The following is a 25,523-nucleotide window of genomic DNA, read 5'->3' as shown; positions in this document are numbered from 1 at the left end:
TAACAGTTTACCTTCCCCTCCTTCCCCCCCAAACAATTCAGTCTCAACCTTGGTGTACAGCGCCTAGGGAAGAGGGCGCGGTGTGTTGATTGCGTAGGTGGAATGTTTGCGATTCCTGTTGGACAACCTCTACTCCTCGCTATCGTGCTCTTCATAATCCCACCATAGAAAGGACAAGGGAAGAAATACAAAAAAAAACTGTGGTCCGGGTTTTTAATCTCTCACCTTGCAGTCTTGCGATTGGGACGATGTAGAGGACTTGGCGGGTCCATCAGCGGGCCGCCGTAAGAGTTGGAATGTGATGGATTAGATGAATTAGAGGCTGCGTACGTGCGCATGTGTAGGAAGCGCTAGAAAAAGGGTCGTCGGAGCGCTGTAAAGAGTTCGCAATAGGCCCGACAATGAGCCATTACGCGCACATCCTCCAGCTTGCTTTTCTTCCTCTATCGTTCACCTTGGCTTCCATCGCTCGTTCACCTCCCCAACGTCTTTTTACTATTCTGTCGCTCTTTGTAAGCCCCCACTCCTTTACTCCCCGTGACAGTGCTGTGATTGATGGCACTCTAGAGGCCTCAGCCTCCCCCATCCTCTTCCCTGGGGTCACGCTATCACATTGTGCACACGCGTGTGTGTGTGTGTGCGCGTGTGTTATCATATCAATGCAACTTTTGGTCACTTTAACACATTTTAGTGCCGGAAAAATCATCACAATTACAATTAGGGCGAGGTAAATTGAGGAAGTCCCACTAGGGTCATTTCAATTGGAATCAAATGTGATAAAACACAAAGACATTTTGTCCTTAATATTTTTATTCAAACACTATATTTCAGGAATTTATTTATAATCCCCAAATATTCACTTTTTGATGAATTCCATATTCTATGGTTGCATCGTATATTTTTTTTTAGAAGCCATCCATTTCTCAAACAATTTAAATATCTTCTTTTTGACATTGAAGCATCATCAGCACATCTTTCCTCCCCTTTAGTTTATGTAAACCCTTCAAAAAAATATTAATATATAAAATGTCCTCAAAGGGCTTTTTAAAAAAGCCCTAATTTTCAAGGACTTTCCACAATTACCTTGAAAATCATTCCAGACACTTTATACATCTTTATCTTTTTCTTTAAGGCCTAATTAGTGGACAAATATAAAATACTATTGTAAAAAATCCTCCTAATGGAATATATCATAATCCAAGTCTTCCAAATCCCATTTCTAATTCATTCCCCCATTTTTTTTTTTAAATCGAGACCAGTATCATCTAAGTGGCCGAGCCGTGGTCTTGCTAGATTTGGTCGCCATAGTAACCAAGGCTGAGACCTCCCCACGGACAGGGCAAGAAGACCCTTGGTGGCCGTGAACTGTACACACTAGTCGAAGCGGCCATCGATTCACCCCTTTATTTCATTATTAAACTGGAAATACTCGTGCCAATATGCACACGCACAAAAACACACACAAAAAAACACACACACACACACATTCACTGTCTTACTCTCTCTGTCTCTCTCTCTCTTTGCTTGTTATAAGGATAAATTGGACTCTGGACAAAGGTCACGGCCAAAGCCAGGGCTGCCCAGACAACCTTTGACCTCCAGATGCTCCCCATGTCTGTCTGTCAGTGTCTTCACACGTCACCCGCCAGCACATACACACGCAGACACGCCAACAAACACACGGTCACCGAGAGCAGGTCACGTACAATCACACAAATGCATCTGCTGCCAAATAGGTGGTGGCATTAAGAGGACAATCACACTTTATGACGTCAATCTATGAAATGCCGATAAAACAAAACAAAACGAACATTTTTTTTCCGTTTCTAGTTTTTGTTCACATTTTTTAAAATTCTTTTTATAAAGTATTTTGAGGAGGCAATTTGTGTTTTGGTAGACCGCAGGTGTCAAACTCCGGATCTGGCCTTCCTAAATTTTTATTCCAAAGTTAGTGTGTTGACTCACAAAAATAAAATTCCATATTTTATATATTTTCCATACCGCTCTTATCCTAGCAAGGGTTATGGGGGTGCTAGAGCCAAGTGTTGGCAAAAATTCCTACTCACATTTATACATTGGGACAATTTGGAGTGTTCAAGCTAGCCTAGCATGAATGTTATATTTGGATGTGGGAGGAAATCGGAGTACCCGGAGAAAACCCATGTAGACCCAGTGCTATTTAACTGTTGATATCAGAACTGTGAAGCAGAAAACCCTCATTTTTTAAATTAATAATCGACTTTTTATCTAAAATTAGTGTTCTTCTACATTTTTTATCAATTTATTTTGCTTTTTTTGCCTGGAATTGAAAAAATGGGTGTCAAAATCTGTAAGTAGAAACTCTTTACTCATCTACTTTTTAAAGGAAAAAAATCTAAACTATGACTAACATCTTTTTATATGTTAAAATATTGTATTTGCGTGTGTATGTTTTTTTTAAGTTTGTAATCTTGGAAATGTTGCTTTTTATTGATGCATTTTCTTCACTGTTACACATCACAATAGATTTTTCAAGTTGTTAGACACGATTATTTGCGCGGAGATACACTTAATTAAAACTTTCTTTCTTTCACATTAAAGGAGAAAATGTAGTGTAGTAGATTGGTTCATTGGTTTACTTTATTGAATTTCCCGTGTAAGGTTATTTGTTTCGGAGACAAACCACTGAATGGTGTGTACATTATAGTACGTAAAAACAAATAGATGTGACAAATACATGGAATTGTATGAAAATGTGGGAAAAAAATTGTGTTTGTAGCAACATACAATGGAATAATTGTGTTTACCATGAGAAGGAAATAATTGAATCCCTTTATTGTACAAGTATAGGTATAAGTACAGTGAGATTTAAAGCTTCCCCATAAGTAGTCATAAAAATATTTACACAATAAAAATGAAGTAAAACTAATTGTGGGGGGATAAACATTTGTGTTTATTGTTTTTTGGTTTTGTATAAGGAATGCTGGGGGTTCTGCATCGTTTCTTTTGTGACCATGAGAGAGAGAAAGAGGAGAGAGAGGTCATTTCATTTCAGCTTCTTTCCTCCATTGATTTGGAGCTCAACAGTGCTACCCTGTGGTCACTATATGTAACTGCCACAACAGAAACGCACCATTGTTCTTTCCTTTTTCAAAAGCGTTTATTTATTATAAGTAGGGTCACCTTTGGGGGTCGCCTGCTAATTGTAGACAAGACAGCTGAGGGCCTTTTATAACTTATACTAGAATTTAGGACAAAGCAGAAGAACATTCTGGTGTACATTTTCTATTTCTCTATCACTTTCATAGTTTCCAGTACCCTATTTTTTTATCTATGATCTCAATTTTCTCAGATTTTCATTGTGCTTAGAAATCTTTTTGCTCAGGGTAAGAAAAAAAAAAAAAGAAAACCTCCCCCACACTAAATCTGTTTTTGGCAGCTGTGGGTGATGAGATTTCCGCCATGTTCAAGTGTGTCACGTGTGGGATGGTCAGCCATAGTACGTGGATTACTAACAGTGTATTGTGACTATTTTCTTCCATTTTTTTGTTTTTACATTTCTTCACGTGAACGTCAGTTTCCATTTTTAAAAACCGTCACTTTCCGCCACAGTCATCCTCCTTCTTTGTTTTCAATCCCACACACTCGCCTTTTCAATTCCTGTTCCTACTTTCTTTTTTCCTCCTCCTTTCTTCCTTACCTTTTTGGGTTTGACTTACCACTCCTTTAACTTGACTTCCTATCATTCAGCAGGATGTGGTAGTGAAGGAGGCGTGGCTTAATTTGGGTGGGCGAGTGATGTTTGTCTTTTTTACAATAAGTTATGTGTTACACACATTGTTACATGGTCTGTATAATTGAGGAAAGCTGCAACAATAGGAAAGCAAGGATTTGTTATTCTACATTATGTGGTTGCCAGGTGAGTACGCAATCCTTCATTTGTTCGACCAATTACGCGCGTACACGCGTACACGCGTTTAATTAGAGAACGAGGGGCGGCCTTTTGGGGGGTTTAAATGGACAGGTAAGGTCAGTGTTGACTGGATTGAAACCTAATACATTTTTAATGTTTTTTTGGGGTGTCTGTTGTTTATAGTGGATTTTTTTGAAGAATTAAAATGCCTAAATGGGAATTAGTGGATTTTTACAGTTATTTTTCATACATTTGAACAAAAAAAATGATATTTTGGGGGTTCGATGCATCACATGGTGTTACGGCTTAGTGTTTTGATTGGTGTAAAATTGCATACTCACTTTCCTTAGTTGTTGAACTACTTAGCTTGGTGATATTTAGTTGAAATTCTCCTTTTTTAAGTTCTAACATTTAATATTTATTGGTTGTTGTGATGGTCAGCTGAGGACAACAGAGTTTTTTAGTCCAATTACCGTCGAAATGTCTACTATTTCCCTTCTATGTTCTCTTTTCATGTTATCATTTATATTTCTTCATTTTTGTGGAACGTGATGCTACAAATAGAAGTGTCACAAACTGAAATCGAACATGCAATTTTAAATTGAGAGATGTTTAGAAGGCCAGTGTGTTATTATTTGATTTGATTCAAAACTAGAAATATTTTCTGTATTTTCCTTTTAATTTTTGTTCTGTAAGGTGGTTTTCAATTTTGAATAAAAATAGGAAAAAGTTTTACAGTACATAGAACAATAAGCAGCACTGGTATTAGATTATATTTGCCTTTTAAATTAGCAGTAGTTTACTTTTCTACTGAAATGGTAAAATTAGTCTAATTTGGTTGATTTGTTAAAAAAATACAGAAACTGTACTGTATTTATGGAAGATGATTACAGAGCAAAGAAAATCATTTTCTTATCATTGGTAAATTAAAGATTACTCATTCTAAAGTTTTACATCTGAAATGACATAGAATGCACTATTAGCTTTTTCTTTATGCAGAATGTTTGAGCATACTCATATTACCAGTAAGTAACACATACTACTACTATAATGAGGAAGTGATGTGGGGAAGTGAGAGGGCACCAGGGCATCTTGATGTACTTTACCCACACATCATTTACTGCCATTTAAGCCATCAACAATAATGATAATGGAAACCATTGAGTCATTATTTCTTTTGAGTTTTACACTGTAAAGGCAAAATTAAATATAATATCAGCTCCACCAAGAATATAATAATTAAAAAAAAGGCATAGTTGCATGGGCTGCATATTAAATTTTGAAATTGGTGAATTGCTCAGTATTTAAATAAGATGTTTAGTGGCAGTTACTGTCATCTAGTCGTCTTGCTGTATCATCTTTCCAAGTGAAAAAAAAACATATTTGTAAACAACCTTTTTCATTTGACAGTGTATTTTGTTGAATTCTGTTCATTATTGCGATCTTCTGATTTATTTATGTTTTTATTTTATTTTAATGTTATCTCATTTAGAGTTAAAAACAACCAAATAGTGTCATTTACATCAATGGTGAAACAAGAAAAAGTTTAGGATCAAAAAGCAAAGTGTGTGTGTGTGGGGAGATATGTTATTGCGTGTATTATGCAGGTGGCATGATATAATTAGTTGGTCGTTGGGCAGATTTGCATATTCTCACAAAAGGGAAGTAAGTGGCTGTCTGCTTGTATTTTGGAAGCGCTCAAATAACTGGAACACAATCTTGTCTCACGTTTTTTTTGCCATAGAGCAAAAGAGTTCATTCTTAGATCATAATGACATGAAAAAAACGTGCACACTTTACACCACAAAACCGTAAATACCCACAATCAATAACACATTAGTACAATTTAGAGCAACCAAAAGTGCCCCCATGCAAACACCTTGAGTTAAATTTAGCCTCAACCCCACATACTTTTTTTAAAAATGGAAAATTAGAATAAATTGAATAATTAAGTAGGGTGTCATGTGAGTGATTCACTTATGTGTACTGTACAATGTGTGGGGGCTAGATGGGGGGTGCAACAGTTCTCCTAAAATGCTTCTCTCTTCCCTTTTTGTGTCATCAATGCAACCACAGTTGAAGACATCTGTGTGTGTGTTTGTGTTGCAGATATCAGGATGTCACGGCCAGCTGAGTTTGAGAAACTAGGGGCTGACTCACCACTGGATAGCACAGGTAAGACCCTCCACTGCTGTGAAGGAGCAAAGGTGGACAAAGTCATCATACTCTTAGTCGAAAGGAATTTGTGAAGATTTACTCGGTTTTCTCACTGCTGGTTTTCAAGTATAATTCTGTTTTGCCTACAGCATTATACAAAGTCACTTCTTTTTTAATGATCTGAAATTGCTACTGACTGCCAAGGTGAGCAACTCAACGACAATGAAACAGAAAAACTCTATTTTGTGGAACTATAAAGACAAAGTGCTTTTTTAATGAATAGGAGGAATTTCTGCCTGTTGTCCATTTATCTCCAGGTTTCACAAATACTGGGAATATTATTCAAACACATCAGCTGTGTTCACACTTAATACACATTTGGATTTTCATTTTATTTGATTTGAGCAATTCCAAATGACTTCAGTTCTTTTTGCTTACTCGCATCATTCCAATCAAAATAAAAGGCACCTTTATCCTTTTTATCCTCAATCTATATTAATCCTACTACTGTTGAAAACACTGTTATGCTGCAAAAAAAACCTCATCACTGCTGTCTTTGTCTTTCTATCCAGATTCAGAGCGCAATGGATCTGAATCCAATCACCAGGTACGTCCCACTTAACGCTTCATCTTCAAAAAAACTCTGTACTTTACATGTCCTCCACATTATATTTGAACATCTACAGCCAAAAAGCTTTGATTCCAAACAAAATGAGTGGCACATTTGCTTTTTTTTTGTGCTTTCCTCTCCCGGGAAATGAAAAATCACTTCTTCAATCAATCCTGCAATTCTGTCCTTTTTTCTCTTCATCAAGGCTCAGTCAATGAAGGTCAATCCCTTTTCCCTTTCCCCAAGCCTGAGCAACAGCAAGGTGAGTGGCTTTTGTGACTCTCTCTCTGCGTGTTTATGTCCTTATGTTTGCTCGTCTTTTGTGTCTTAACGTAGCACGGAAAGTTGCTTGACAGAAAGCAGGAAAGCTCTAAATTGCCTCTTTTGTGTGCTTCCCCTAAGTAAACAAGCATGCTGGCACGCTGCTATTTCCCATCATTTCTTCCCACAATGCTTAAATAAATCTATAATGCAACAACTCAACCGTATTTGTATACACGCCACAGAAGGAATGCAAATTAGTGGGCGGGAAAGGGTCTGTCTTTGCCAGTTGGGACATGTTACATCCTGGAAAAGGACAGAAAAAGCCCTGACTGTTAAAACTGCATATATCGTTTTTGTCCTAGAAATATATCATGTGACAAGTCAGATGTACAACTTTCTCCATGATGAGTTGATTTGGGAAAATTAGGATTTTTTTTTGGGGGGGGGGGGGGCAGGGGGACTTAATATGGGCCATTACACCAAAAATGTGCGTAAAAAATATCAGCAATATCTATTTCATGAATAGTTAGTGTTTTTTATAGGCAATTTATTGAAGGTGCGCCTTATAGTGCAGAAAATACGGTAATTAAAACTCCGTTATAGCCTATCTTGTTGGAGTTGCATAGATGATGTGTGGTTACCATGGTAACCAGATGCATGACCACTTTCCACAAAAAAAATGTCTACTGTGTGTGGATTACTTCGTCCCTCATGGCCAAAGTACACAATAAGTAAAATACTCGTGAAATTTTCAAAATTTGCCAACTGTACCCACAATATCTGGAACCCATTAGTCCATCACAATGTTTTAATAAACATGCAAGATACTTAGTATCATTTCTATCAATGCTTCTATTCCCTTTTTAGACTAAGATGGAAGAGTGTGGCGAGATGTCCCCGGCACTGCCTCCCTCTCACGGTCCGACTCCCTCTCAGACAGCGCTGCAACACACGCAACTTATGCTGACCGGCTCCCAGCTGGCAGGGGTGAGACACGTGATGATTCAGTTACTAGTTTATGACTTATCAAAAAATTGACACAAAATTTCATCATTACAAATTTCGGTTGGTACTGAAAACAATACTACAATGCAAAGAGGCCCTAAATACTGTCATTTGGACTCTTTGGTATATTATTTACTACAACCACTATACAACCACAGAAGAAGAATTCTGCTAGCATGTGGGCAAACTATGGCCCGCGGGCCACATATGGCCCCATTTGGCTTTTTAATCCGGCCCGCCGACGTTGTCCAAATTTTTTTTTCTTTTTTTCCCCCAAGATGGCGCAGTCACACGGAAGCCAGTGGTAGTAGCTCTGTCCACTCTTTTTTTTATGTTTTACACCCCTCTATCATTTTTAAATTACATTTTAATATTTCATAATGCATTCCTTTTTACTTAACTTTGTACTTTATACTTTTACTTTAATGATGAGTGATGAGTATGTTAATACTTTAGCCCTTTTTTCTGTTTATCTTTCATATGCGCTGTTAACGGATGCACTTTTTTATATCGTATCTTGTGCTGACCCGGCCCGTCTGCCAAATTTTTAAAGTCAATGTGGCCCCGGGGCCAAAAAAAAGTTTGACCACCCCTGTGCTAGCATGTAGAATTTACAAGGAGAAGACAAAAAAAGGCTATTTTGCCTTTTTTTTCCTCTCCAAATGGCATGGATATTACAATTATTACCAACATAGACAATGACTAGTGCACTCTTTCTTTACTTCTGCTTTGGCTTTGGCCTTCTTAACCCTTTCCTTCCCGCTGGGGGGCGCCGCTTTCAGCTCACCGCCTTGTTGCCGGCACAGCAGCAACTCCTCTTGCAGCAGGCCCAGGCTCAGCTCCTGGCCGCCGCCGTGCAACAGTCCAGCGCCGCGCACGCCGCTCATGCCGCTCACGCCGCCCACGCCGCCGCCCAGGCTAATCACCAAGCTCAGGCGGCGGTGGCGGCGGCCAATCAGCAGGCTCACAAACAGCAGCAGCAGCAACAGCAGCAGACACAGCAGCAGCAGCAGGCTGGACAAACGGGTCAGGGGCAGAGCACACAGGAACACACTGCCCAAAGCGTCCCTGCCCCACCTCCACCGCCCCAGCTTGCCCTCTCTCAGCCAATCCAGCTCACCGCCCAGGTACTGACAGCCAGTCGGAGCCGTTAAGGGCCACACCAGTGAGCTTTTTTCCCCCCGAGAGTGCTTCTCAAACGGGCTTCGATTCATTGCGGGCAAATTATTTGCAAGGTGTACAGAGCATGTGTCAAAGTGGCGGCCCGGAGGCCAAATCTGGCCCGCCGCATCATTTTGTGTGGCCCGGGAAAGTAAAATCATGAGTGCCGACTTTCTGTTTTAGGATCAAATTAAAATGAAGAGTATAGATGTATATTAAATTTCCTGATTTTCCCCCTTTTAAATCAATAATTGTAATTTTTTTAATCAATTTTTTGTGTTTATAGTTCAAAAAATATTTAGTAAAATCTAAAAATATATTTTAAAAAAAGCTAAAATAAATATTGTTTTAGATCTATAAAAAACTGAATATTCAGGGCCTTTAATCCAGTTCATTTAATCCATTTATTTAAAAAAATCTAAATATTATATCTAAAATGGTCCTAAAATGAAATCCAGTTGACGTTAACGCTGCCCATGAACCAACCCGAGAATGACACAAATAACCTACATTAAAGTTGAAATTGGAAAGAGGAGGCACCAAATAACCAAATCGGTAGGAAGCGGGATAATAGGTCAGATTAGGATGTGACAGAGTTAGGAGAGTTGCACCAGTAGTGTTATTGCTATACAATGGTTTCTCCAATATGGACATCTTCATAAAATAACTCATTGATTTTTGTGGCGGGCATAAAGAACATTTTTATTTTGTTTAAAGTTTGAGAAGCACTTCTTTATTTCCCTTCTCACCCACCTGTGAGCCTTGTTTTCCCTCTTCCACCTACCACCACACACTATATTATGCTGCATTCTTATTATGTCACATGGTCTCGGTCTGGTTCTTCAACAGGACATCCAACAGTTGCTGCAACTCCAGCAGCTGGTGTTGGTGCCCGGCCACTCGCTCCCGTCGCCTGCCCAGTTCCTCCTGCCGCAAGCGCAGCAGGGCCAGCAAGGTAGAAAAATACATCTTTATTTTGAAGTATTCCATGGATATTTATATTTATATCATTGTTGATTTCAGGACTCCTATCAACACCAAATCTTATTCTACCTCAACCAAACCAAGGGAGCCTGCTGTCTGCTCAAAGCAGAATGGTTCTGCAAGCACAGGTAAGATAAACAATTCATGCAAAGATAAAAGATCAGCTACTAACCTTGAAATACTGCCTTTTTTTCCCTTCATTTTTCCGCTACTATTACACCACAGAAAAAACTCAAAGCACAGTTTTTTTTTGTTTTTCATTTTATCAAACGAGATTATTTCCACCGAGACGCACACGGTGAAGATGTTTTGTATTTGTTGTCTTGTTTCAGCGAGACAAGAGCACGGATATAAGCGGCGGTAGCTTGACTTCAGTGCCCCCCGTCCCCTCTCACCCCGAAGAGCCCAGCGACTTGGAAGAGTTGGAGCAATTTGCCCGTACTTTTAAGCAAAGACGCATCAAACTGGGCTTCACACAGGTAAGGGTGGCAAAATGCCGCCATGGAGCGAGCATCAGTCTTTTTCTGGTGCTGATTGGACGTGGGGTTCACGCAGGGTGACGTGGGCCTGGCCATGGGGAAGCTGTATGGAAACGACTTTAGCCAAACCACCATTTCCCGCTTCGAAGCTCTCAACCTGAGCTTTAAGAACATGTGCAAGCTGAAGCCGCTGTTGGAAAAGTGGCTTAATGACGCAGGTTAGGCACTCGTCTTAGTTTTTGGGCATTTTTTTTGTCAAAATGATGATAATGAGAGGAGTGATTGCGATTATTCACCCTCCAGAAACCATGTCCATAGATAGTACGCTTCCCAGCCCGAGTTCACTGTCCTCGCCCTCCATGGGCTTCGATGGCATGCCAGGCCGCCGCAGGAAGAAGAGAACCAGCATCGAGACCAACGTACGCGTCGCCCTGGAGCGCGCTTTTTTGACGGTAGGCTTCGGTTTTAGGCTTGAATTTTGAATAAGTGCTTGAATAATCATTTCTTCCCCACATGTCGTCATCTAAAAGGACAGAAATGTTCTATTAATTTGATTTCCTTCTCTGTTATATTAGAAAACTTTGTGTTCAGCACTTTGGCACAATTGCACCTGTTGAAAAAGCACTATAAACGTATAAAAGAAATGTTTTTTTTCAAGATGCCAAATATCGCCCCTTTTTCTGACACCCCAATCATAATGCACTTACACCAGTCACTGGAAAAAGGTTTGACATTTTGGCATAATCCCAAATGCCATTCTATATCAACCAATGATTTTTTTCTCCATTTGCATCCCTCAGCGTTTAATCCGCGAAAGTAAATGGCAATTACACCATTGGCCCCATTGCTGTCTAAACGTTATAGTGAGGGATTGATCCACATTGTCTCCATGGCAGAACCAGAAGCCTACCTCAGAGGAAATCCTGCTGATCGCCGAACAGCTCAACATGGAGAAGGAGGTGATCCGAGTGTGGTTCTGCAACCGCCGGCAGAAGGAGAAGCGCATCAACCCCAGCAGCTCTACCCCTCCCCTGCCCAGCCAGCCCACCAGCGCCCCACCAGCGCATAAGACCCCGTGCTTCAGTCCCCACATGGTGCGTGACATTTTTTCCCATTTCACCTGCCGTATTTTCATACGGCGTCTTCCCTCCCCGACAGATGAGCAGCCAGCTGTCGCAAGCCGTGACCAGTATCAGTAGCACAACGGCGACCACCGTGTCCCCCGTTTGCCCCCTGACCTCCAGCCTGGCTTCTAGCCTGGCTTCCAGCCTCACCTCCAGCTCCGCCCCTTCTCCGGTCACCCCGCCTCCAGCTCCTCAACGCAGCACGGCCAGCCCGGCCACACCCAGCCACAGCGCACTCAATCTCAACACTAGGTGAGATGTTAGCAAATGGTTAACAGAAATTCACAAAATCATCAGAATTTCAGATGGCTTCTACCCATAACAACTCTAATGTAAGCTCCCTTTAGCTTAGCAACATGAGGTAAAACTTCACTTCTTAAAGTCAGCTTTTTTACACCGTTCATTGCAAAAATACAACTTTACTTTTTGAAAAATACCGTATTTTCTTGCATGTAAGCCGTATTCGTAACAAAAAATACAACTTTACTTTTTGAAAAATACCGTATTTTCTTGCATGTAAGCCGTATTTGTAACAAAAAATACAACTTTACTTTTTGAAAAATACCGTATTTTCTTGCATGTAAGCCGTATTTGTAACAAAACATATGATGACTGAATCAAGGGGTACGGCTTATATTCGCACAAATTATACTTTACATGCACAAAACTGCAAAATGGCAAAGACGAATACTGTCATTTCTTTCAAAATAGAGAAAAGATAAACATATAAAACGCTAACCAAAATGTATTTTGACATCTATGAATGAAATTCAAAAAAATAATTAACCGTACCTTGCATAAGAGGTGAAAGAACTCACTTACATACCATTATTGCATCCAGAAACTCGGAATGTGGAATCTGGCAGACGATACTTTCGATTCATACAGTCTCTCAGAAATATATAAAGCTAATGTGCAATTTAAACTCCCTCTGAGCGCCTTTATCAATAAATATGACCATAATGCTCATATTTCTACGATCACAGACTTATTTGCAGATGGTATGGTTAGAAATAAAATTCACCATAGTACTTTATAGCAGTTCGGGAAAAAGTACTGCCAATGCTTACTGGTCTTGAGCCATAAAAATCAATACATTGGAATTAAAATGTAATCCAACTGGTCCTAAACAACAATCCTATTAAAATATACCTATGAATGCATTCTAATACGGTGTGTATTTGTTTGCATTTTTACACAGCATGTGGCGTGTTGGTAAAAAGAATGGTGAAGTGTCGAACTACATCACCGACTTTGCTGCAAATTTGAGGTAAGCACAAACTGGACGATGCACAAAAGATAAGCTTGTTCTTGTAAGACCGGTTGACTTTTTTGCAAGGTTATGGTAAAAATAGCCTTTTTTTTTGTTGGCAGTTATGGCTATCGTAGTTGTGCTATTCCTGTAAAATGATGGCGTCAGATAGTCTTGAAGTCACATTGCTCTCTCTTTTGCGCAGCTCTGTGGCTTGAGTGTCTTGTGGTTGTTTGACTTTTTCCCTTCTTAATTCTCATGAGAACACGCTGAACGCTGCACTTTTTGCTTCGAAAGGCTCTGTCCCCGTTTTGGTTTCATTTTTACACAACTCTAAAAGTCTATTTGCACCTGTTGGATGGCATTTGACGTGGAATCTCTCAGTCAGACAATTTCTTCGCCAAAAATCTTATTCAAAAATGTTTCAATACCTTTGACCATCCAATCCAGTTGCACTTGGAGTCCTGCTAGCGGTCATTCGTCAGTTCAAATGAATCGGACATCTTTAGTCGTCAAAAGCACTGTTAAATAATAAGAAATAACTTGTTTTTGAAGGTTCTGCTTTTCGTTTGTCTGCTGCTAAACTTGCTTGCTTTCCTCTTTTTCTCCTCTGCGTGTCTGTACGTGTGTATGGATGCTTTTTCTGTCTACTGTCGCGTGGTGTGTGTGCGTTTGTGCGTTTGTGTGACACAACAGGAACACTGTGATGGGGGTTAACACTGGGATGAGCCAAGCCCTCCTCGGTAACAATCCACTGGCTACCATTCAAGGTGTGTGTTTTTGCGTGACCGTGCAAGGCAAACGGAGACATAGATGATAACATAGGATTCAAAGTTTCATTCATTCATTCATTATATTGTCACAAGGGTCGCTGGGTACTCGGTTGTTTTGTTGCCGGACATTTGGTCGCCCGGACATTTGGTCGGCCAGACGTTTGGTCGCCCGGACGTTTGGTCGCCCGGACGTTTGGTCGCCCGGACGTTTGGTCGCCCGGACGTTTGGTCGCCCGGACGTTTGGTCGCCCGGACGTTTGGTCGCCCGGACGTTTGGTCGCCCGGACGTTTGGTCGCCCGGACGTTTGGTCGCCCGGACGTTTGGTCGCCCGGACGTTTGACAACATTACAGAGAGTGTAAATGTTGAAACTAGCTCTCAAAATTATATTCACCCGGGTGATCAAATGTCCGGTGACCAAATGTCCGGTGACCAAATGTCCGACGACCAAACGTCCGGTCACGGGGTCGCTGGGGTGCTGGCGCCAATCCCAGCCAACTACTGGCACTGGGTGGGTCCCACCCTGAATTGGTGGTCTGCCAATTGCAGGGCACAAGGAGACAAAGGACAAGCATTCATCCTCACTCTCAATTCATAGTGTTGAAACAGCCTACCATGCATGGGGGTCTCAATCGAGTCACCGCCACACCAATTTTGTATGAAAAGCCTTTTTCTTTTGCTTTTTTTCTCCCTCAGCTCTGGCAACCAGTGGTGGCCAGCTGCCTCTTACCAGTCTTGAGGGCGGCGGCAAAATGATGCTGGGGGCAGCGGGCGGCCGGGGCGGCAGCCTTGCCTCCTCCCTCTTCCTCAACCACCCGGCCTTCCTCCACATGGGCCAGGGCGCCGGGCTGCTGAGCGCAGCGGCCGAGGCCTCGCGCCCGTCTCCTTTCGCCCCCTCGGCCAGCAGCGTCAGCCCCACCCTGTGCTCCCCCTCTCCCTGCTCCAGCCCCGCCTCTTCCTGCTCGTCCAGCGAAATGGCGCACAGCCCTAAGATGGAGTGACGGCGGCGGGCGGCCAATCAGAGAGGAGGAAGGAAGGAAGCGGGCATCTCTGGCCTTTCACACCAAAGCTAGTTCTTCCTCTCTCTCTTGCGCTCTTTTTCTTCTTTTTCTGCCTCTCGCCGTCCTTCCCTCCAGCGCTTTCCGATGCCAAAAAGAAAAAAAAGAAACCCACAGAATGGAAAAGGAGGGAAGGAAGGGGAGAAAGAGGAGGGGAGAAGGGGGCAGGAAGTGGGAAGACCGAAACCAAAAATCTTTCTCGTCCCAAAAGGGATCTTTTCTTTATTATTATTATTATTTTTTTGTGTCAGCGTCAGCATGACACCTCAAACCAAAAATGACAAAAGAAGAACGAGGACAAAAAAATGGAGGATTTTTTCTATTTCTTTCACGGGTCTGAAGAAGAGGAGTAGACGTTCGAAACCAAAAATATAACTACGGAGGAGGCAGAGGAAGAACACACAATGACAGAAAAAAAGTGACAACCATACCAAAACCACAAATACCAAAAAATACGGAGAGAAAAGCTTTATTCAAAGGACATGTAAATACATAGTGAAGCTATCCAGGACCAGGACTCCACTGCTAAACACACATTGTTTGTTGGCCATTTCACAAAGCTTCATTTTACACTGTAAAAAAAAAAAAAAAATCAATTTGCGGTAAAATAGTGGCAAACTTTCTGAATTTTTTTAACCCAAAAATATTGTTAAAAACAATTTAAATTGTTAGCGTTTTTAGATTTTTATGGATGTGCAACTCAACTTGATAGTGGTGGTGATATCACATTTATTGTTCTCTGCCAGTCTCCAAGCATAATTCAAATTTTACTCGGTAGTCAAACGTGCTAACTAGTGAGCTAATGCAGACCAGTTGGAACAAATGCTATGTGTGTAGGACATGGTCGTCAAACTCATATTTTCATGTCTTCCAACTTGGGAAGCCATGATTAATGAGCAAACCAATGAGCAAATAAGTAACTATTTTCAACCTAAACCTAAATTGGTTGCCAGCCAATTGCAGGGCACGAGGAGAATGTAAACCATTCATGTGCTCACACTCATAAAAATAAAGGAGTCAGTGATGTCATACCACCACCACCATTAGACTGGTTGCACAATGTACTTTTTACAGTACATTCATGTAAAATGACAGTTAAAATTAGGGTCATTTTAAACATTGAATATTTTACTCTGTAGAATTCTGGACTTGCCTCTATTTTATCATAAATTTAGTTTTTTGTTTTTTTGTTTTTTACAGTGAGATGTAGCACATCTTCATTATCGACATTTCACAACGGCCTACCGTTGACGCCGCCATTGTGGCCACGCCCCTTCCCCTTTTCACCAATCAACCGTGTCCCTTTCACCGCCATTCATCCGACTGCCATTAAACGCTCAAAACGGAAACCAAAGCATTTTTTTTGTCAAGAGCCAAAAAGGCCCGAAGAGTGCGGTAGTGGGACGAGGGGTTCAAAAAAAAACCAGGACTTCGTGCCCCCTCCCCCCCGCACCGCCTCTTTTTCGGGTAATCGACTGAACTCTAAAAACCCATCACGTGAAAAGTTTCCACTTCTCAACAGCAAATGGGAACCAAGTTCAGTGCAAGTTTGTCGAACAATTCATAGGGGTAGTAAGTTGTTCCGTCACCCAAAATGGGGGTTCGTTTCGACCCCAGGGGGGACTTGCTTACCCACGTGGGACGCACGGCCGTGACGTCACACCTTTTTGTTGTTTTTTTTTTAAAAGGATACCAAAAATAAACCCAAACCAAAAAGAGACAACCCAAGGACTGACTGAAGCAAACCAAAAAACAACCAAATGTGTCTGGAGGGAGCAGGGGAGGACTTTTGGGCGCTGCCCTCAAAGCGTGTAGCACAGGAAAAGCACCAAAAAAAAAAAAAAAAATTCAAGGGTTGGCCCCTCCAGCCTCCCTGTTTTTTGGTCCCGGATGGTACCAAAACGCAAACGACCTCACTGAAAACTGAATCTTCTTTTCAAAGAAATCCTTATTTTCTGTCGGGTTGCTGTGATGCCGTTTTATCGTACTGTACCTTTTAGTGCTTATTATGATGACCACGCATTTTAGGGGGGAGAAAAACCTACTGGCTTTTCTTTTCATTTTGTTCCTGTAGTCAGGATACAGATTTTTATCAGGTGGTTGGCTTGGAAAAAAAAAATGACTGAAAATTTAGCTTCCAGATTTTTCCAAATAACAAACAAACCAAATACACAAGATGAGAGACGGCAGTCTAGGGGGAAAACGGAGCAGATTTGGGGCGTCAAATAACCCTAACCGTCCCCCGTCATGGCTTTTCGGGGGTTTTCCGGCGCCCCATTTTGGTCGGATTCGCTTCAGGCAGGAACGTTGACCCAAAGACGACTTGGCGTAGACGTGGAAGTCGGCGCCTCAAAGGTGAAGCCTTTTTTTGTCCACGTGGACTCTTTAGACGGAATGTATCTGTTAGTGCTCCTATAGATTTTTGTAGTTCCAAAAAAAAAAAAATCTATGTTCTACTACTGCTTACTTATTGCCAATGTATTGAAAAAAAAACTGAGGAAAAAAAAAGATCCTTAACTCATTCGCTACCAATGAAGAAGATGTTCCAATCCATTTTTTTGGTACCGAATGAGCGATTAACATTGACTTGATTTTAGACCAAAAATTTTAACTATCTCTCTTTTTTTTCGTATTAAATTTAGACTTTTGATTGTATTATTTATTCAGGGTAGGATTTATTTGTTCCCTTGCTATTTATTTAATTTATTTTCTTTGAATTTTCTGGGATGGATGTGACAATGTTCTTACCCCTCCAGCCAAATAATCATTGTTTTTTTTTTTGTTTTTTTTTGTTTTTTGACAAGGCAGGGGGTCCGATATGTTTGTCATTCTTGCTCAATTTTTTTTCTATTTACAGCCTGTAAGTGTTTTTCATACCAATATTGAGCGTACGTTCCTGTAGGTTAGTGATAGACTACGGTGTACAAATTTCCGTTGCTAAACTGAAGACCCCCTTTTGCCCACCTTATTTTTTGTACAGTAACTGTTTTTGTGAGCAGAGCAAAAAGTTGACTTTGTTAATTATGTTTCTCCCTTGAGAGGAATTCTGAAAGCTTTACTGCTACATGACCAAAAAGGAGCAAAACACAAGAAAATATGCGTTTTTTTTAAATGATCAATACCGACCTTTAACCTTATTATGACCCTCTTCTTTTGTGTTTCCTCATCCAGCTTTGGATGTAAAAGAGAGATAGTTCATCATATACCTCATTCTCTGATGATAAACCAAATAGATGAATGCTTTAAACAAAAAAAAAACAGGGGTTCGTGAAGTGGTTAGGGGTCTAGGGTTGCTGGGATTTTACTCTGACAGCATGGAGGTCTGAATGTTTTGCTTGGAGATTCTCCAAAATGGCAAAAAAATGTTACCCTTATGCTCCAATACTACCTACGAACATGGAATACTATTAACAGTTTGTATGTTAAGAAAAGACCATCCATCAGCCAGTCAATACAAATGTCAGGTACACTCTCGCCCTAATACCCAAGCCCCTTCGCACTCCTTGCTGTTCATTTTTAGCTTTGAAAGGCCACTTTCTCCTTTCACCTAGTACGCTTTCTCGACCTATAAGGGTTCTATTGGAGGACATTGCGTCCTCAGGAAGCGGGTTGGGTAAATGGAGAAAAACGGCCGGGCGGCAGTTGCTAGGTGACACCCACACGTTCTCTGGAAAGTTCTTATTTGGAGGCGTTGCGTCGCAAAGGTGACCCTCAGGCGTCTGGCTCGGGGACACCCCCTTAGTGAATGATACCAAAGTCTACGCCCCCGGGCCCGGGCGTGGTGGTGGTCTCACTTTCTGACGCCGCTTCGTCTCCATAGGACTAGGGCAGCTTCTGGCAAAATTCTGGCTTTTTTGTTTGTTTGTTTTTTTCATTTACGATCATTTCTGTTGGGGGCCATTTTTTTTAACGGTGTATGTCCCTTCGTGTCTTCTTGACTTTCTTCATGGGTGAACAGTTTTTTTTCTTTTCCTGCTAAGAAACGTATGATTGTTTACCATTAACAAATCAAGCAGGATTTTGCTGGATTTGTTGTTTTAGTGATGCAGAAACCAGCTTAAACTGGTATTGCAGAGTGAGATTTCAAAAGTTTAGCACCACCCCAACGGATAAAAACAACAGTTTTTTCAAATTGTCTGCATAACACCAGCAAAAACAATGTTTAGTTCTCCATTTCTGATTTGCTACAGGCCTGAAACCATTTAGCCTTATGCTAAACTAGTTGTTTTTCCACTTATTACCAATATCGGAAATGCTACAGGTGCTTTAATATGATTGATAAGGTTGAAAATTGTAAAGTAGACTGAAACTGATGAAAATAGACTGGCTACTCGATTAGTTTTTTTAGCTGTTAATGTTACATTTTGCTTCTCTTTTTACTCTTTTCACTTTTCTTCACATCTCGTACAGTGCTCAAAGTTTCAAAGAATCAAACCAAAGATCTCCGACTCTCGCTGCCACTAAGCCCCCCTTACCTCCACCCAAAAAAGTGTCACCTAGCTCGCCGCTCTTTTACAACCTCAGCCAAAGGGAAATAATAACAATGATGCTAATGAAGATGATGAAATGTATATTTTTAAGTATTTGTCATTGGGAAAATGAATCTGAAGTATGATGATCTTGACGATGATAATGAAGTTTTTCTTGGTATATTTGTAGCTGTTCCGATCCTTTTTGAGTTCTCGTCCCCTTTCTGACCAAGTTACCCCCCCCCCCCCCCCTTCCCTTTTCACCCCAATGTTTTTCTCCCAACTGTCTGTGAGTGAGGGGTACCCCGGCGGGAGTGCTTATTTGCCAACTTCCTTGTTCTCGTAGCTTTAATCACCCCTGTCAATTAATGTGTGTTTGAATGACATCACCCACCTTCCCTTCCTTTTGTGTCTTCCATCACGTGAGCCCGAATCCCCCCCTCCCCTCCCCGAAATCTCCCCCCCCCCCCCCCCCTCGGCCCTCGTAGTAGCGACTTTTAGTGTGTTCTTGAAAACCTAAACAAAACCAAAAAAAAGTAACTCTGCTTGTTCATTGTACAGTGTTGTTCATTTTAAGTCATTTTTGTAACTGAACGTGTTTCATTCATCCAAATAAAAAAAAAAAAAAAACAGGAGACAAAAATTGTTCAGTTGACCTTCCCAGCTGACTCTTGTCTGTTTCCTGGGACAGCACATACAGTTGTAGTGACATAGTTACACCACCGGAGGGCGCCAAAAGAAGGCAACAAGGCTGAGTACAGAGTAGCGCTTTTTTTCTTTGTGAAACTTTGTTATTTCATCATGAGACAAGATATCATTCAAAGATACGTTGATCTTTATTTCGACATTTTGACTCCCAATTGACATGGGATGGACGTCTATCCCCGTCAATGGCAGCCAAAGTATGAAGTATTTCACCCAATAGAGAGTGGAAAGTTTGTTGATGTGTTACTTTAGTTTTTAATAATAATAATGAAAAGATTATGTAGGTCAATGTAAAAACTACTGTTAATTTAATAACATTTTAAAAGAAACTGGTTTGTTAGTCATTGTCAATTGCAACCATTCAGTGCAACTGTTATTGTATTGTATGCAATAGAATGAAGCATTCTGTGTTTCAGATGTTAAACTTTTAATGGAGTTAGAAGGCCTGGAATAAAGGTGAGTTGATGTAAAATACTAAGTAAAAATGTTATTTGGTGAAATTATTGTACTAACACACTGTTTTATAGCATCAAGAAGACAACATTCATGACTTGAGCACGGTAAGCAAGCCACTATCTTTTCGATCCAAATTTTGCCCCAAAAATGTGGTATAGTGCCCACTTAGCATACAGAAATTGCATGGATTGATTCCTACATAAAGTATGTATAAACCAAGGCCCATCTCATTTAGAACTTTGTGATAAATGATGCATTTTAATCAGCTGAAATGCTTTAGTCCAGACTTCCAATAGGTTATGTCTATTGACTCCTTTTGTATGCCTTGGGAAAGAAATATTTGTACAGTCCAGTCTGCATTTTGGTGGTGTAATGCTTAAAATTGACGCTAGAGGTGAGCAATATCTAAAGTTGAACTATTGACTGCTGTAGTAAGATCAAATGTGACCAAATGAGAAGAGATAAAATGAGAATGACCTTTTTCATGTGATAAATGTAATCATTACTGTCGTGTGTATAAAATTTTGAGTTAGCATGACTGAACAGTGCACCATTGCTTTAGGAGTAAAGAGAAATTTGATATTTCACACACTTATTATATATGTATATGTGTATATATATATATATATATATATATATATATATATATATATATATATATATATATATATATATATATATATATATATATATATATATATATATATATATATATATATATATATATATATATATATATATATATATATATATATATATATATATATATATATAGTACACGTGCGTTGTTGAGACCAAAATTTAATCGCGTTATTGACAAGCAAGTAATTAAAGCTAACAATCTTACCGTCTGCCAGTTAATACTGCAACAGTAACAAATTTGCATCCAAGTGAGACAAGCAAACATAAACAATCACACGGGAGCCTTTGTTTTGGCTTTTATCTGGTTTTAATTAACCCTGATTACATCTTAATTACAACTTTTTGGGAGGGAGGGAGCGGGGGCAGCCAACCCACAAGGCGGGGGGGGGGGGGGGGAAAGGTGGAGATGATGTTACGTCACGGGATTAAACTCGGCTCATCTCAGCGTCGGTCGGGAGTGTTACGTAACATTTACACAAAACAATAGTACACACAATCTGATTTTTGCAAATGTGCAACCTCCCTTAAAGGTAAAAACTACAAGATAAACAGGATTTTACAGGATGAAGAAAGAAAAAAAATAAAAAGGGGTATTCATTTGAGTTCAAATACACCAGTTCAATCTAAAAACAGTAAAATAGGGTTTGGCGGGGATTGGATGTACACAACAGAAAATAGGGAATAATAATAATAATAATAATAATAGTAATAATGCCAACTGGAGGGGGACTTTAAGAACAATATTAACATCAGAAAAATAAACTTTTATCCTCTTGATTGAGAACCATGGTGCTTTTTTTTTTCTTAAGCAAGGAAAAGATCATTTGTTTTAGGAAAAGTCAGCAGTAAGGCAGCGGTCAGTTACAAGTAAGCGCGCACCAGTGTGTACATGTATGTATATGTGTGTGTTTTTGACATGCTCTCTCAGCCAGACAAAAAAAGTGGGGGAATTCGATTAACAGAGCTGCCTGGAGGTCTTCTTATGGATCTGTCTGGTCCCGGGACGTCAACAAGCGCCAATAGTGCATGTGAGTGTGCATAGAATGAGAAAAGAGAAGAGAGAGAGAGAGAGTGAGGCTATTTGAGGACACGCACGTCACACATTTCCTTCCAGTAATGATTAACCTCCTTCACACCTCGCTCGCTCGCTACCCTTTCGCCCTGAGCTGCGCCTCACACAAACGCAAACACTAGCGAGGAGGAGCAGTTATGGCAGGTTTGCCGGTTAAGTGTCCCACGTGGAAATGTCTGAAACCCCCCAAAAAGTAGATGTGAGTCAATGAGATGAGTGGTACCTCCACTTACCAATGTTTCCACATACAAAATATAGCTGTCATATATGGTAGGAGCCTTTGTTGCATTTAAATATCCCACAAAATAACGTCATTTTAAACTGTGTTGTATGTTAATGTGGGTGTGTACGTATGTTTACTCAGTTGCCAAACGTTTGCCTCCCCTCTGAACACACCCACCCATAATGTCATTTTCTCATCTCATTTTAGGAAATGCTTTGTCCTCATTAAGGTTGCAGGGGGTGCTGGAGCCTATCCTAGATGACATCGGGCCAGAGGCCAGGGGACAAACTCACTGTTGGTGAGCCAATCGCAGGGCACAAGGTGATAAACAACCATTCACGCTGACACTCATACCTAAGGGCAATTTAGTGTACAATCCGCTTACCATGCATGTCTTTTATAATGTGGGAGGAAATGGGAGTACCCAGAGAAAACCCACGCACGAGAACATGCAAATTCCACATAGATAGATCGACCTGGATTTGAACCCAGGTCCCCCACTGTGAGGCCAACGTGCTAACCACTCACCAGGCCGCCCCCCGCATCCATAATGTAAAATCTATTTGAAAATGTTGTTTTCATTTTTTTTGTGTTTAGTCTATCATTCATCATTTTAAAGGCGTTCTTCGGTATTATTAGGGAATTTAAAACGTTTGAAATTAATTAGTTTTTCCATGTAAATGCAACTTGTAAAAGTATTCCTAGAACAAATTAATTTCGGAAGAAGAGGTACCACTGTGGGAAAACAAATAAAAGTAGAAGCATTTTAAATTGCTGATTTGCTATTAATCCTAGTCAAACACCAAATTGTCTTTCTCAAACACAACGTGCACATGAGAGAACAAAAAGGATGTCGAACCATCAATAGGAAATGAAAACTGAAAACTTATTATGGCAGATGTTTTTTTGCATTTTTTTTCATTTTTTTGCGGATTTTGCCGGTCACAGTGAACAACAGGGGGATTACTGCAAAATTATTTTTCATAGTAAAACCCAGGTTTTTCTATGAAAATATTTTTCATAGTAAAACCCTGTTTTTTCACATATCGCGGTACACCGCAAAATTGGGGAACTACTGAAAATATTTTTGCTGATTGTTATTGTTAAAATATTTGGGCCTCTTAAATTTTTCTAAGTTAACAGAGTTGTCAGTTCTTAACAAATACCAATTTAGATTGCTATCTCGCATATTTTACTGCTATCGGGTTGGGTGAAGAGGTGAAGAGGTGAAGAAGGGTGGGACATTCTTCTAAATGGGACATTCTTTAAAATCTTGTTTGGAATTCAATCATATGGGTGAAGTCGGAGAGCATGTCAATGTGTGTTGATTATTCGAAGAGTTTTTTTGGCTGGTGAAGTTAAGGTGAGCAAAACATTTTCGCTTGTCCATATTGGTTAGGGTGGGGGTCAGGATTTTCTCGGTAAGTGGGCTTTACACAGGTGGTCTGCAGAAGAGACTGACAGTCTGTAACCACCGCTCGTTTTCTTTCTTTCTTTCAGACGATCAAACTGCAACAGGCGTCCCTGAGTGGAGCGGGGGCAGGTTTTGCCAGGAGTTCCGCTTGGGCAAAGACCACCCTTACCCCTCTTCTCCCACGTTTTCTTGTCATCCTGCCAAGTCCGGTGTGACTGAGAGTTTAGGAAATACAGGCACTTGTCATAGTGGCCTATTTACAACATGGTGGAGTGACGGTTAGGAAAGCGGCTAAGGGAAAACGGGTCCCCTGAGGAAAATGTGACGAGAGGCGCGTTAGAAGTTCACTGGCCTTTGGAGAGGTAAGTAGTCCAGCTGATTGCAGTCCACTTATGACCCGTTTCCACCAAGCAGTTACGGTTCCGTTCAGATATTCTGTTATTGTAACCCACTTGACTATTTAGGGAGCATGACTTGAAGCAAGAAATGGGAGATATACATTATCCTGATATAGACAAAACCTCTCCATCCTTCCACTTTCTATACACTTTTTTTCTGATTTAAGATGCAAGCAAGCTGGAGGAAATCCCAGTGGACTTTTGGGCAAGAGGCAGAGGACAACTGAACAAACACAAGCGTTCCAAATGGACAATTTAGAGTCTTCAATGAACTGGAAAGAAGAGTGTTTATGGATGGAGTCCCATACTAGACCAACGCAAATGTCACAAAGGACCAGGTACCAAAAAAAAGAGCTTTTAAGGTTTTCCAATTGGATTTGGCTGAAGCGAATCACGCTGCCTGGTGGAAACGTGACTTTTCGTCAGTGTTCATGCCACGGCTGGATCAGAGGATGTCTTCTCACCCCCCACTAAACGTGTCCCAGAAGAATCCTGAAAGTGAACCTGTCTGTGGGCCATCCGTCAGTGTCATCGTAAGGCGGTTTTGAGGTGTCGCTCGGAACTGTGGGAGGGCTAGATGCTCCAGGGATTAGAGAAGAACCCTTTTCCTCCAAACCCCCGGCGTCCGGTTCTATCAGCAGTCTTTGTTCTCCAGGGACAGTTGTGCCGTGGCCCGATGGAGCTCCGCGCTCACTCGTCGATGTGCGGGCAAGGGTGGGACCGCCGAGTTCTGGTAGGCCGATAGAGGGTGGCCGTCCGCCTCTCCGGGTCCATCGTCTTCGGTCTCCATGTGACGGTCCTTCTGCTCCTGCGGTCGGACCTTTTTGTCGTCGGACTCCTCCAGCGAGGCCTCCATCCGTTGGTCTTCGCTCCAGCGCCGCTTGAAGCGCAGCTTCAGGGGGATGCACTTGGTTTGGGGTGGCGGATGTGGGGGAGGGCTCTCGTCCGCCGGCTCCGTTTTCATGACGGGCGCCGCCCCGCGGTGGGCGTTGGAGTAACCGTGTTGTAAGAAGGGCACCAGGCCAGATGGCGGCGGGGCGGGGGCTTTGAAAACGTCTTCGTCCAGGTCTTCGTCGGGGAGCGACGGGTGGGACGTCGAGCCGTTGGAGATGAGGTGGCGTTGATGGTTGGGGGCTCGAGAGAGATGGTGTGCAAAGAGCTCAAAGTCTTCGTCTCGTTCATCGGGGTCTTCGTCGCTTATGTCGGTCACCTCGACTTCTTCCTCCGATTCGATGTCTGAGATGGGCTCCACCTGAAATCACATTATAGCTTAAGAAAAATCATAGCACGGGTGGTTCTACAATACTGTGTGAATCTAAAGCACATTATTAGGGCCATTATCATAAGGAAGTTAGTAATTCATCTAGTAATTTGTGCATATAATTG

At 41.2% G+C, this 25,523-nt stretch overlaps 2 protein-coding genes across 3 annotated transcripts in view; one reads left to right on the top strand and one right to left on the bottom strand.

Annotated features, from left to right (window-relative positions):
- Nucleotides 1–20,306, top strand: part of pou2f2b (POU class 2 homeobox 2b) — a 50,516-nt gene extending 30,210 nt beyond the window's left edge. The window contains exons 2-16 of one of the 2 annotated variants that reach the window (XM_077721352.1): nt 6,002–6,067; nt 6,622–6,656; nt 6,865–6,921; nt 7,791–7,910; nt 8,711–9,055; nt 9,939–10,044; nt 10,113–10,201; nt 10,406–10,552; nt 10,629–10,770; nt 10,856–11,004; nt 11,449–11,646; nt 11,711–11,928; nt 12,878–12,946; nt 13,625–13,698; nt 14,397–20,306. In XM_077721352.1, coding sequence (XP_077577478.1) covers nt 6,002–6,067; nt 6,622–6,656; nt 6,865–6,921; nt 7,791–7,910; nt 8,711–9,055; nt 9,939–10,044; nt 10,113–10,201; nt 10,406–10,552; nt 10,629–10,770; nt 10,856–11,004; nt 11,449–11,646; nt 11,711–11,928; nt 12,878–12,946; nt 13,625–13,698; nt 14,397–14,701 — 2,120 coding nt within the window. In that variant the 3' untranslated portion in view covers nt 14,702–20,306. The remainder of the gene's footprint in view (nt 1–6,001; nt 6,068–6,621; nt 6,657–6,864; nt 6,922–7,790; nt 7,911–8,710; nt 9,056–9,938; nt 10,045–10,112; nt 10,202–10,405; nt 10,553–10,628; nt 10,771–10,855; nt 11,005–11,448; nt 11,647–11,710; nt 11,929–12,877; nt 12,947–13,624; nt 13,699–14,396) is intronic. The other variant, XM_077721353.1, reaches the window with a different exon arrangement.
- Nucleotides 20,307–23,389: 3,083 nt separating this feature from the next.
- erfl3 (Ets2 repressor factor like 3) overlaps nt 23,390–25,523 on the bottom strand; it is a 47,763-nt gene continuing 45,629 nt past the window's right edge. The window contains exon 5 of the mRNA XM_077720974.1: nt 23,390–25,389. Coding sequence (XP_077577100.1) covers nt 24,772–25,389 — 618 coding nt within the window. The 3' untranslated portion in view covers nt 23,390–24,771. The remainder of the gene's footprint in view (nt 25,390–25,523) is intronic.

This window comes from Stigmatopora nigra, chromosome 7 (genome assembly GCF_051989575.1).
Source record: "Stigmatopora nigra isolate UIUO_SnigA chromosome 7, RoL_Snig_1.1, whole genome shotgun sequence".
NCBI classification, from domain to species: domain Eukaryota; kingdom Metazoa; phylum Chordata; class Actinopteri; order Syngnathiformes; family Syngnathidae; genus Stigmatopora; species Stigmatopora nigra.
The sequence above is the reverse complement of the archived record's forward strand: the minus strand, read 5'-3'. Positions and strand labels throughout refer to the sequence as shown.